General features: G+C 35.1%; 1 protein-coding gene and 1 long non-coding RNA gene across 2 annotated transcripts; one reads left to right on the top strand and one right to left on the bottom strand.

The window, feature by feature from the left end:
- Positions 1–430: 430 nt before the first annotated feature.
- Positions 431–4,292, top strand: LOC149547945 (uncharacterized). The gene is made up of 3 exons (XR_016353940.1): positions 431–600; positions 2,523–4,018; positions 4,125–4,292. It is a non-coding gene; the product is annotated as an uncharacterized LOC149547945 (long non-coding RNA).
- LOC149547944 (MYB-like transcription factor ODO1) lies at positions 3,394–4,920 on the bottom strand. The gene is made up of 3 exons (XM_089791979.1): positions 4,699–4,920; positions 4,421–4,550; positions 3,394–4,315 (listed from the first exon to the last, which is right to left on the bottom strand). The coding sequence occupies exons 1-3, from the start codon at positions 4,802–4,804 to the stop codon at positions 3,733–3,735; spliced, it is 819 nt and encodes a 272-aa protein (XP_089648105.1). The 5' UTR covers positions 4,805–4,920; the 3' UTR covers positions 3,394–3,732.
- Between the last annotated feature and the right edge of the window lie 8,904 nt (positions 4,921–13,824).

The raw sequence follows: 13,824 nt of genomic DNA, 5'->3' as shown, positions 1-13,824 counted from the left end.
AAGAGAAGTGTCGGCAGAGTTTGAAGGAAAAGGGATTTTTTAATGTATTGGATGATCAACATTTTTAAATCAAAACACGACAGTTTAATCAAATTCTAGAGAGTGGAATTCCCATTTTCCATTCTTATTTTCTATTCTATTTTAATAGATGAATACATTTAAGTTAATCTAATTTAAAGTTAATATAATTTAAATAAATGACACAAATATTCTACTGTAAGATGTTGCAACATGTGAATCATAAAGAGTATTTAAGTAAAGGGCATAAATCAGGTCGCAATAAAAAAATTTGTGTATTTATGAGCGCGTGTTCAACGGTCGGTCGCATCGCGGAAAGTGTAGTATAATCCTACTATTCCATGCCAAATTTCCACTTTACATGCCAGTAGATTTGCACGCGTGCTGTCTACCATACCAAACACATAAGCTATGCTAGTAGAATCAGAAATATCTTGAAAAACACTTACACTTTTTACTGCATCTAATTTTTCTTCATACGCTTCTAGTTTGGAAGCTTAAAACGCAGTGGATATCCGCGAAGTTCAACCAATGTTTTTGTCTGGTTCCAAGCGAGCTTTGGACAAGTTCATCATAAAGGAGGTATGCACCCAGTTTTACATTGTTTTATTTATTAGATGCGTATTCTAATCTGATCAAGCTGCTCTGGATAGCTCACTCGTCCAATGGGACTCGACTCCATGAAAGTTATATAATTTAATACAAGTGCGTTCGTCTTGACCTATTCTTACATTCTGTTTTATGAAGGGTTTATGCATAATAGCAACAAGTTACTTCACATTCACTTGTGTTTGGTTTTTATCATCATGAAAGCTCCTCATTTGTCAGAAAGAATTCGTAAACTGCTTCTCGTTTTGGCCTTATTCTTTATCATAATATTTAAAACTAAGTGGAAACTATGCATTCGTCGTTATTTGTTGCATGTTAATGTGTATAGTATAGCTTTTGTTTATAAATGTGTTGATGGCATGATATTGATAAGATCATAGTTTTTGAGTGAATTTTTTTTGGTCCATGTACTCATTGAATCTATGACATTTTCACAAAGTGAAATACTTGAGTCTTGAGGTCAACTATGGTTAACTAAAGCATTTCTTTCATATGTAAGCTCACTTTACTTGTCAGCAAGTGTTGCATCTTATAAATCATTCTTTAGGAAGCTCATTAAGCTCCTCAATTGATAAAATATTAAATTAATATTACACAAACAGATGTTAAAAGACTTGCTAAATTTTTATGACATTTTGATGCATAAAAGGTCAAAATCAAAATTAATTATTAATTCTTAAGCTAACTAAGCTTGAAGCCAAGACATCCTAATAAAAAAACTTGCATTTTGCCATTGTGTTATGGACTCTTGTATCATATGTTTCTTTCTATTGATTTCATTAAAGTGTATACATACATACATACATTGATGCATGCATGCATGTATGTATGTATGTATGTACATACATATATATTTGTGTCTATACACATGCATGTATGTATATATATAAGTGTGTGTACAAATATATATTCAAATAAAATACTTAATACATATATTTATAAATTATTTAAAAGATAATTATTTAATTTTATTGTTTATTTCTATGTATTAAAATATTATTATTTTATATTTTATATTATTATTAATTATTAAAAATATAAAAAATGTTATCAAAATAATTTAAATAATTTACACTATGATAATATTTTAAAATTATAAGATATTCTCATTATCATTTTTCTATGCAATGAATTTTGCTTAATTAAATATTAGTGGATTATCACAAACACTATGCCTATTGTGAGGTCATTTTTAGATGCATTCCTACATATATTTATTTATTTTTAATTATGAATAAGAAGTAGAAGATTTCTTAAATGAAATATATAATAATTTTAATATTAATATTTTAGATAAAAAATTATTAGAATAAAAGAAAATAATTTAATAGAAAAAATGTTATATATTCTGAGTAAAGAAAGATGAATTAGACTCTTTACTTCTTCTTATTATTTAAGGATGGCTTAAACATACACACTGAGGCTTAATTCCTAGGTTTGAAGTGTGAAATAGTTAAAGTTCCTTATTTTTTGAGCTTAAATTTTTGTTAGTGTGTGATGTTTAAGGATGGTCCATTACTTTAACTACATAATAGTCTATTTCTTCTATGATGTTCTTAGTGAGATAGTCTAATAGTCTATTTCTTCTATGATGTTCTTAGTGAGATAGTCCTTCTTCTCCTCTTTTTGTTATTTTGTATAGCTGATATGTTCTTCCTTTCTGAGGCTTGGCCTCCTTGTCGATTTTTGTGGTGGTACTTTGGTTGCTTGGTATTTTCTGATACAAAAATTTATTAATATTTCAAATTTAAACAGTAACTTAATACCCTGACCTTCTTTCATGAATGGAATATGTGTACACCATTACTGATCTCAAAATAGTTGACTTTAAATTATACGAATGGAAATTTTTAATCATGTATGGTAGAGTTAGTTGCTAAAGGCTTCACACACAGGTCTGAGACAAATTGTGAAGAAATATTTACGCCAATAGCAAGATGATGGACCATTATAATGGTGATTTCATTTGAGCTGTAAAGATATCATTTGTTGAGAAAAAAATTGTTTCCGATTCTGTGAAGGCTATGTATGTGTCCAATGATCGTACGGTTTCGAAATGCAAGGTAAAGAATGACGTGCCTATGAGTTAAAGAAGGTTTTATCTGGTCGCAAGAATGTATCGGATGCTAAGATTAATATATGTTTTTAATAGAATGCCTTCACGAAGAGTGAGCGTACTCTTCACCACAAGAAAGCTGTAAGTTTGCCTATTTACAATTTGTTGCATATAAACAATTGTTTCTAATAATCGATAAGCGGAGAAGATTCAAAGTGATGCTGATATTTTGACTTGCTAAATTTAAGCATACAAAAGATATCTTAAAAAAACTAATATGACTGGTTAAACCAACCTCCATGTAAACTACTCGTGAATTTGAGCAATGCAAAAAGGACTGTGTTGAAATAGCTTATACTTAAAAAATTAAGGAAGAATCTGATGAGACAAGTCGTAGAGGTATTGTTTAATGGTTGATGGTTTTAACTCTCGTTTCAAGGGATATGATAGGGCTATCTGAAATTCATATGAAGGCAGTCAAAAATATTTTTATTGAAGAATGTGAAAGATATTATCAAATTTTAAATATAATTTCCTTTATAAACATTGAAATTCTTAGGTATACTAATTTTAATTAAATAGATGATTTGGATATACTAATTTCCGAAAATAAAATTTCCAAAGTTTCCTTCCTTCACAAAAATATAGAATATTACAATCATTTCTACATGTACACAAGAATTATAGCTTTGAAATTCAAGGATGACAAATTTAATCTATGATAGTCCTCGTAGGAGGACAGAAAATTTCAATTTGAGATATTCAGTTCATTTTATTTGAAATGAGGCTCACACAGATAGCAACATGGTGGTTTCAAAGTTTTGACAGCAAACAAAGACTTTGTCCCAGGTCTTGAAAGGCTTAAAATACAGCACAATGAATGTCCAGATTGGTGGGTAAACCCACATCCCTTTGGACATTTTTAATGTGAATTGTAAAATCCAAACATTTGAGCGAAGAATACATGAAAATAAAATAGTAATGTGTATATGATACAGTTCAGTGATATTCTTAGGTCAAAGAGAAGGATGGTAATGCGTACATGGAGATTAAAGTGTAGACCATAACTGATGGCTGGGACATGCAAGCTCAGAGTGGTGTGAAACAGAATGGCCTTCAGCAGTAGTATTTGGCAGTTCAAACCCTTCATTGATAAATGACTGTAGAAACGAAGGGTGAACATATGAACTTGTATTTCCATAGGTTGTTGCCATTGGAGTTGCAGGAAGGGAAAAAGGAAACCAGCTATTGTATGTTGCTTGTTTTAGAGTCTGAGAACAATTGGAGCTGCCCACTTCACAGTTTGCAACAATCTCACTACTGGAGGACAACATGGTGGGTGCCTCTGAAGAGAAAATCTGGTCCAGCTCCTTATGTCTTGCTATTATGAAATCTGAATCTTTGTCTTGTGTTTCATGATTGGCACTTTCTGCTATTGCAGAGGTTTGGAGAATATTTTGTTGCATATTGCTGTCCTCGGGGTTCCACCATATATCCCCAGATTCAGAAAGGGGTTTATGTGTGCGAGGATCTATGCCCTGGCTTATAAGCTTTTTGCTCAGATGACAGTTCCAGTGATTCTTTATATCATTATCAGTCCTTCCAGGTATACGTCCAGCGATCAAAGACCATCTGATATCATTTTTCATATTCTATTATTTGCACTTTGGATTTTTTAGGGTAACGTTTCTCACTTAAAACTAAAAACAGGAATGTTTTGAGCTGGATGAGGTTTACCTGTTTCCCAGAAGGCGATGGAGCCGAAGAATTAAATCTTCCTCATCAGGCAGAATATGCCCTCGTTTAACGTCAGGTTGAAGATAGTTTAACCATCTCATTCTGCAGCTCTTCCCAGATCGGAGCAAACCTGAACAAACAAATGAATGTAAAATAAACAATTAAGCGAAACCCTTACCCTAAATTGAAAATACATCTACTGGGTCAAGCATAACCCTAATCCTAATTCTAGAATGCCGTGGTATGATTGAAAGGCACCTCTTGAGAAGAAAAAACACCTGCTTTCTGGGAAAGACATCTCCAGCGGCGTTCGCCATGAGCTTTGACATAATTTGTTAAACGCAGATCTTCTTCAGGCGTCCATGGACCTCTCTTCAGCCCCATTCTTCCACTCGAAGGAGTCCGTCCTATGTATCGAAAATTCCTTTGCACCACTGAAACAACCCTAAGTTTTCGTGAACGTCAAGCTTCTCACAGTTATAGAAAGCTTGCAAGGCGGATTTAAGTGCTAGTTAAAAGTAAGATCTATATATAAAGAGTTTGAGATCGTTATCTTTTCTGGAAGGTAGCTTATATGGTACATAATCCGCTATAGACAAGTCAGTAGAATCTGACTATTAAGGCAGTTTGACCACGAGTACTCGAGCGTCCATTTAGAATTGCCACTAATTCCACTTTCATATCTTATTTTAGGTTATTTTCATTCTCAATTTCTTTTTTGAAAGATTGAATTCAAACCCATGTGCCGGATTAGTTTTTTTGGACTCACCATAACTTACGTTTGGAGAGACTAGTTTGGTTTATTTGGCAACATGGTTTAGTTTTTTTTGTTTTCACGGAAGTGTACAATTTGTTTGTAATATTTTATCAATATAGGTTTGGGTGTTGGAATATTTAATATGGTTGTTGTTTGCCCTTGGAGCCAAAGGCCCACCTACCACCCTGAACATTCAAAAAATTTATTACGGGTAGGTGAGATTTTGAAATCGAAAATGAGAGGGAAAATAATTTTGCTGAAGACAAAAGGAATGTTTTATCATTCATTCGACCAGTCAGTAGAGATAGAGACAGAAGGAGAAGAAGTTGAAGAGCTCAGAAGTTGTAGAGCAGAGAAAGTGATCAGCAGATCCAGTTTTTTGCAGGGACAGAGGAAGTTCATTTCGTGCCTTTAGTTGCATGTGTTTCTTCTCTGATCATTCTGTAAGTTGCTTATTGTTTTCATTCGTCCTGTTGAAGCAGTGATTGCTCCAGACGTTATTGTATGCAACCATTAGAGCTGCAAGTTTGAAGTTTAAAGTTTAAAGTTTATGAAGTTTAAAGTTTAGGGTTATTTTAGGGTTTTCTGGTTGAAGCCGAATGCTCCCAGATTTTGTAATAGTTTGAATCTAAGTTGAATAGAAAGCAAGAAGGCATACTTGAATCCATTGTTGTCCTTCTTCTATTCATTGCATTTTGGAAAGTTTATTTGAAAGTTTCAAGCTTTGAGTTTCTGGTTTTAATGGTGAAATCATTCACACTGGAAGTCTGTCACTTGGTTTGCTCTTTAGTTTGAGTTTTAATTTTATAGTCATTACCGAGTTCAGTGGCTGCCTTTATCTACCGAGCTCCTCTCTGTAGTGTTTACCGAGTTCACTCGGTACCTTCATCTACCGAGCTCCATTCTCCTGTGGCTACCGAGTACACTCGGTGCCTTCTTCTATCGAGTTCACTCGGTAATCACTTTGTCTACTGAGTTCACTCGGTAATCACATTGTCTACTGAGCTCACTCGGTATCCTTTGGTTACTGAGTTGTGTGTTTACTGAGCTCACTCGGTATCCTTTGGTTACCAAGTTGTGTTTTTACTGAGCTCACTCGGTAACCTCTCCTGCCACCTATTTTTCTTTGGTTACCGAGCAAAATTTATCACTCGATAATAGTTGTTCCCGAGCAAGTTTTAGGGTTAGGTTGTTTTTGTGATTGAAATTTTTAATATTTCTCACATTGGGACCATAATATATAGTTTGCACTATAACGTTCAATGAATCTTATAAATATATATGCACGTTTTAATGTGTAGTATTTATGTAACATATTTTTTTAATTTTTATTCTATGTATATTATTATTTATTATTTATTATATGTAATTATATATTTGACATGGTATTAATGATATTTACAATAATTTATCTATTAGTGCTATTTTTTTAAATTTTTAAATCAAATTGACTAATTTCATATTTTAAAGTTTATAATTAATAAGCAAAAATATGTTTTGAGGCAATGCAAAATTGTATAAAATAGTTAAAAAAGATTAAACATTAAGCTCCAAGATAAAACTATGCTTGACAGGTCAGCAATGCAATAATGACCAACAAAACTAGACACAAGAAACTAGATAGACATGACCTACAAGAGACAAGCAAAATCCAAAACAAAAAACCCATCATTCTTTGCACCGTAGTCTTATTTTTGAGGAGATTTTGAGGGGGATGCACAACCATCTTCTTCTTAGTTCTAGAGTGTATTCCAACATATTTAGCACACCAGAATCCTTAGGATATTTTTCATTTTGGATAGTCTCCCAAGTAACCCCTCAACCTTCTTTTCTAACCCTTCAACACAATCTAAAACCAAATTGGTATAGCCATCTTGAAGTTGACTCTAAATTACATCAAAGTTGGCATTGAGACTTATGTAATTCAAATTTAAGTTCTTGATGGCATTAATGGTCTATTTTTCAACCAAAGAGTAAAAAGACATGGGCAATTTGAAAAACTCCAAAATCCAAATCCACTTTCATATCATAAACATTAAGGTCATCCATATCAATGATCTTGAAGAGAGGGATACATTTTTGCACTTCACCACCCTTCTTGTCCTTGGATAGAATCACAACTTCCTCTTTCTTCTTTTTGATTTTTGTGAGGTTAGTAGAGTTCTATGGAGATATAAGAGCATTGTGCTCAACTGATTCATCATAATCACCAAGAATAGGGGTTTTTTTCTCCATATACTCTTCACCCATAACATCAACCTTATTTTCCTTAACACTACTTGGTCTGAAGAAGGAAATTTCTCCTTAGGTAGGGGTGAAGGAGAGTGGTGTAGGAGCACCCCTCTGATGATATAATAGAATATACCTAAGATGTCTCAAGGATAACTGGGTCCATTGGATGTAATAATGGACTTAATTGTAAGGTCACTTGACACAAAATGCTCTCCTCTTCTAAGCTTTGGAGTCAAACCATTTTTTAATAGGCCTATGATGCCTCAAAGATCATTGGATCCATTGGATGTAATAATGGATCAAATGGAAGGTTCACTTGAGATAAGGGACTCTTATAAACATTGGAGTCAAATGTGGTTAAAGGGTTTCAATTTTGATTATTTTTAATGGTTTCAAGTGTCCTGGGCTGTTTTGAATGGAAATTCACTCATCTAAGGTCTTGAGAAGTCTTGGAAAATAAAACTAAAAATAAGTTCATAACAATTTTATCAAGTGTAGAGGACAGGGAAGTGTGGCTTTTCAAAATTCAAAACCTGTCTTGGGCAAGATTCCTCTGGTTCGGCCCAAGGTGCAAATTGCAGGGAGGTGATGGAGTTTGTGAGGGGAACTTAGAGATCAGAGATGCAATAGAGAATGGAGATGGGGACCCATGTAACCATGGTAAGGATCTATACAAGTCTTTTCCATCCTCCAAGGTGGGTCAGCTTGGGGCACATTATACAAAATGGTCTTCTCTATTTAGAGTTAAACCAACTGGTAAGTCTTCTTTTCCATCGGTTAAAATACTCACTAGGTCGAAAAGGGTTTCATGTGCGATTGTAATTTTGGATGAGCTTATATATCACAAAATTTCTTCAATGGCCTCTACTCTAGTGGTTAAGTTTGTTGGGCAAAGGTCGAATATAGATATTGTTAGAGCTTTCATGCAAAATAAATGGAACCTTAAGGGGTAGGTCGCTATAACTATGATGGCCAAAGGTTTTCTATCTTTTGAATTTTTACGTAGTGAGGATCTGTCAAACATTTTGTGTGAAGGACCTTGGGTTATAGGTCACTCGACTCTGGTCCTCCAGAAGTGGTCTTCAAAGATGGATTTGAATGATTCCTTTTTTGTGCAAGCTCTAGTGTGGGTCATACTTTTAGAACTTCTATTGGAGTTTCGAATGAGGATGTGTTTGTGAGAGTGGAAAACTCCTTTGGTGATCTTCTATCAATAAATCTGATAACTGCATCCAAAAGAAGACTCATGTATGCTCGTATCTATATTGGAGTTCAGGAAGGGGATGATATGCTAGAGGTTATGTGCTTTCATTCTAAACTTGGAATGCATGTCTAGAAGCTAGTTTATGAAAGTGTACCTTTTGCATGCTTTCATTGTTTGAAATCGGGTCATAAGGCTAATCATTGCACTAAGGCTAAAGATGAAAAGAGAAAGAAAAAATAAACTTCTAAATTTGGAAAGGAGAAAAAGATTTGGAAAAAGAAGGAAATCAAGGATAGTCCTGGGAATCAAGAGGTGAGGGTGGAAATCCATGTTAAAGAAGTGTATGAACTAGACCAAAATGGATCCAAGTTGGGAAAGGAGGTTGAAGAATTGGTTTCTACAATGCCTAATTCTCAAACCATAGAACCAGACTAGATTAGATCCAAGTTGGCTAAGGAAGATGAAGAACTAGTTTCTTAGACCACAGAGGAGGCTATCCCAGCAAAGGAATTGATGGTCACAGAGCTAGCTGTTCTGCAAATTAATGAGGGGGTTAGTCAGTCAAAAAGGGGATATAAAGGGATAAATAAGGAGATACTCAAATCACCATCTCAAGAGGAAAAGGTTCAGTGGCTGATACCCCTATAGGAAATCAATATGTTTTCTTCTTCAGTGGAGAGGGGGGAGGAGAAAAGATTGAATGATGAAGTGGAGGTAGTGAGGGAAACACAAGGACATTAGGGAACCATGGTGGTTCCCTCATCTCTTATGAAGGGTCATTCTACTTCTTGTAATTTGGAAGAGAGGCTTTTGGACATGGTCATAATTTCTTCCCCTGGAAAGATTTCAAGAATAGTGGAATGGCTTGATAATAACAAGGGGAGTGAGATAAAGGACAAAAAGAGGAATAGTAGGGATCCTTCCCCTATGTCACTAGTAATGACCAAAATCCATGTGAAAGAGAATGTGGGAGTTAAACAAAAGTCAACAGGTAGAAAGAGTTCAAGCCAAGTCATGCAAGAGGAGACTAGAAGGAATTTGGTGGATGGTAGCCAAAGAACCATTTTGGAATGCTCAATTAAAAATAAATGAAGATAATATCCTAGAATATAAGGGGGCTAAATGGGGCCCATAAATAGGAGGTAGTTAAGAATATGATTAGAGATGAAAGACCCGATTTCATGCTAATCCAAGAAACAAAAATGAAGAAGGAAATTATGGGTAAGATTTCTTTTAGCAATACCATGGCTGGTGAGGCCACTAATTCTTAGGGTGCCTCGGGAGGCCTGCTTACTCTCTTTAACAATAAATTTTTTAAAGTCACTTCTTTATATAATGAAGGTAATATTCTATTATGTAAAGTGTTCCATATGAATGACAATGATTTGTGGTTTCTTTTGAATGTGTATGCCCCAAATTCTAAGAGGGAGAGGAATGATTATTGGAGGAAGCTTTTCTCCATTATTTAGAATAGTAATCTTAACACAGGTATTATAATGGGAAATTTTAATACTTCCCTTATTGATGAGGAAAAATTAGGGGGTCTAGCCTCGGATTTGGATAACATGTTGGATCTTTCAAATTTCATTAATAGTTTGGCTCTTTTGGATATTGATCTCTCAAGTGGGGTTTACACATGGTCCAAGTTTATTTGGATCATGCTCTCATCACTCTGAATTGGTTGAAATCCTTTTCCAATAAGCTCTCCCTTCTGCTTGGAGTTGAGTTTGATCGTTCTCCCATTTCCCTCTTGATTACTTCTCTTGAGGCTAGGAGGAATTATCCCTTTTAGTTTGAAAAGATGTGGATATCTTAGCAAGAGCTTTTGGATAGGATCTCCTCTTGGTGGAATATTGAGGTGGAAGGGACTACCATGTTTAGGGTTTCCAAGAAATTGAGTAATGTTAAATGCAATATTAAAGTCTGGAACAAGATGGATTTTGGTCATATTTTTTAGGAAAAGAGGAGATGTCAGGTAAGCTTAGTAGTATTCAGGATATTATCTAGAAGGATGGATAATATGATCAAAACATGAATATAGAGATGTCAATTCTCACTGATTTGCATAACATTATAAGTAGAGAAGAGAACTATTGGAAACAAAGATCTTATATTAATTGGCTTAAAGAGGGCGATCAAAAGACCATATTTTTCACCTATCCACCCTTAAGGATGGATCAGAATGAAATTGTATCATCTCTTGCTCAATTAATTCAACCACACCACGATAGAATGTTGTAGGAAATTCCTAAGGCTCAGGAAGTTAAACAAGCTTTGTTCTCTCTTCCAACAGATAAAGCCCCAGGGCCGGATGGCTTTCCTATGTTCTTCTTTTAGGTATATTGGGAGGTAGCTATGGAGGATGTTGTCAAGGTGATGTAGGAATTTTTTGGGGCTAGGAATCTCCTTAAAGAACTCAACTCTACTTTTTTGGTTCTCATTCCTAAAGTTCCAGGGGTAAATTCAATGGATCAATTTAGGTCCATTAGTCTTTGTAATTCATTCTACAAGATAATTTCGAAGGTGTTGACATCTAGAATTCTTAATATTCTTCCTTTGATCATATCCTAGTAGTAGATGGGTTTTGTCCCTGGAAGATAGATCCTGGATTCTATCATGTTGGTTCATGAAGTTATTCATTTTCTGAAAGTGGGTAAAAGAGAAGGACTCCTTCTCAAGTTGGATCTTTACAAAGCCTATGACTAGGTGGACTGGAATTTCCTTGGTTCTATTTTCTAGGCTTTTGGTTTTGATCACGATGTGTGTAAACTCGTTTCTCAACTTATTTCTACTTCTTTGCTTGCCATACTGATCAATGGAGCTCATTCTGATTTCTTCAAACCTTCAAGAGGCTTATGGTAGGGGGATCCCTTGTCTCCTATCTTGTTCATTATCATAGCTGAGTGTATTGGTAGGTTGATTCAGAGAAAAGGATAGGATGGGATATTAAGAGGTATCAAGCCTTCTTTAGGACATATTACATTTACTCATCAATAGTTTGTGGATGACACCATCATGGGAGGGGAAGCTTTGGTTTAGGAGGCTAAAGAGATGAATAAATTACTAGATTTGTATGTCAGGGGATTAGGCCAACTTATTAATCGAGCAAAAATCTCAATTTTCTTTATTAATATACTCCTATTGAAAGGCAAAGGAAGATTTTTGGGATTCTTGGGTGTGAGGTTGGCAACCTTCCAACTAGCTATCTTGGTCTACCGTTTGGAACTAAGCCACCAGATTAGTTCTAGAATGGGATTCTTGATAGGTTCAGTAAGAAGTTAGTAGGTTGGAAAGCTACTACTTTAAGCCAAGCTAGAAAATGTCTTTTGGTGAAATCCTCAATTCAAAACCTTCCAATGTATGCTCTAAGTCTCTTTGGGATATCGGCTAAACATGTAGATAAAATGGAAAAGATCCAGAGAGATTTTCTTTAGTCTAGGCTTGAGGAACACAAAAGATACCCTCTTGTGGCTTGGGATAATGTTTGCCTCCCTAAGAGCTATGAAGGTCTTGGAATAAGGAATCTAAGACATCTTAATAAGGCTCTTCTAGCTAAGCAAATCTGGGACATTTTTAATAGTGCAGGGGAACATACAGATATTTTACTGGAGAAGTATATTAGAAGGCCTTCTCTAAGGTTTCTTGTCAACGATCCTGACATCCCAAATGGCTTGGTCATTTGGAATGGTATTCTTAAGGCAAGTGACCTAGATAATTCTAAGACCAAGTGGAAAGTGGCATGATAATTGGTTGTTTCAGGGTCCTCTCATTAACAATTTTATCTATGAAAATTGGGCAAATATTTGTATTAGGCAATTTGGAGTTAAAGTTAGAGACTACAAAATAGAATAGGGATGGAGAGACCCATCTTTCATCTCGAATGATCTCAAGTTGATAATGGTAATGCCGAATTCAATGATCTTGAACAATAAGAGGGATGGATTAATAATGGGAGGATAATTCTAATGGTTGCTACTTGATGACATCAGGGTATAATTCTCTTTGGACCTTGAAAGAGAAACCTCCATGGGCTAGGGCCTGGTTACCTAGCCTTACCCCTAAGATTAATATATTCTTATGGTTGATGTTACAAGATAAAATTATCACTTTGGATAATTTGGCAAAGAAAGGTCAGTATATCCCAAATAGATGTATTCTCTGTAAGCATCATTTGGAGTCGATTAATCATATTTTTATCCATTGTCCATACACCATGGAGGTTTTGGATTTTCTCACAAAGAAATAAGGGGTTAGTTAGTGCATGCGAGGTAATGTTTTGGATTTCTTTTGTCAATGAGATAGTATGTATAAAGAAACAAATTTGCATGCTATAAGCACCTGGACTTTGCCTCACTTCTGCTGGGGAGTTTGGAAGGAGAGAAACAATCAAATTTTTAGAGATAGGGAGGAACCTGCTTATGTGCTTGTGGAAAAAATCAATAGTATTATGAAGGAAAAATTCCAGATAAGTAAGGGGGAAGATATTGAAGATGGAGGTAGGAATAAGGAAAATGATAAGGACAGAAAAACAAAAAGACAGGAGGTGAAGTGGAAACTCCCACTTGAGGGTTGGCATGAAGCCAACTTTGATGGAGCAGCTAAAGGGAATCCTGGTCTCTTTGGATGTGGAAGAATAATTAGAAACTGTCATGGTGGAGGAGTTGCTTCTCTTTCCTACCCCTTGGGAATCTAGAAAAACCATTATGTTTAAGCCAGTGCCACTCTCCACACTGTTAAATTAGCCCTAGATGTGGGAGTCAAAAAATTATTGCTGGAGGGGGACTCAAATAATATTATTAGATGTATTACAGGGAGTCTTCATCTTGCCTGGATAATTGCAAATATAATTGAAGAAATCTGTATAACACTTGGCAAATTTGAATGCATTTATGTTAGCCATGAGTACAGGGAGGCTAACTCGGTGGCTGATTGGTTTTCCAATGAAGCAGTAAAGAAAGAAACAATGATGATATGGAATACCAGTGGGAATATTCTGGTAGATGCAAAAAGCCTAATTGATCAAGAGAGGATCTAGGGAGGTATGGGTGTAATCCTAAGTTAATTATGGAAATTAATACAAGTATGGGTAAAAGCCTGCAATTATGGTAAATACAGATGGAATAAGCGGGTGACATTTATCGTGTCAAATCGACACACTTTGTGGGTTGTTTATTTCCTTTACCACTTTTACGGTATCAAAATACAAAGTAG

This window comes from Cupressus sempervirens, chromosome 7 (assembly GCF_028749045.1).
Source record: "Cupressus sempervirens isolate cs-2001-9-10 chromosome 7, ASM2874904v1, whole genome shotgun sequence".
Taxonomy (NCBI): domain Eukaryota; kingdom Viridiplantae; phylum Streptophyta; class Pinopsida; order Cupressales; family Cupressaceae; genus Cupressus; species Cupressus sempervirens.
The sequence above is the reverse complement of the archived record's forward strand: the minus strand, read 5'-3'. Positions and strand labels throughout refer to the sequence as shown.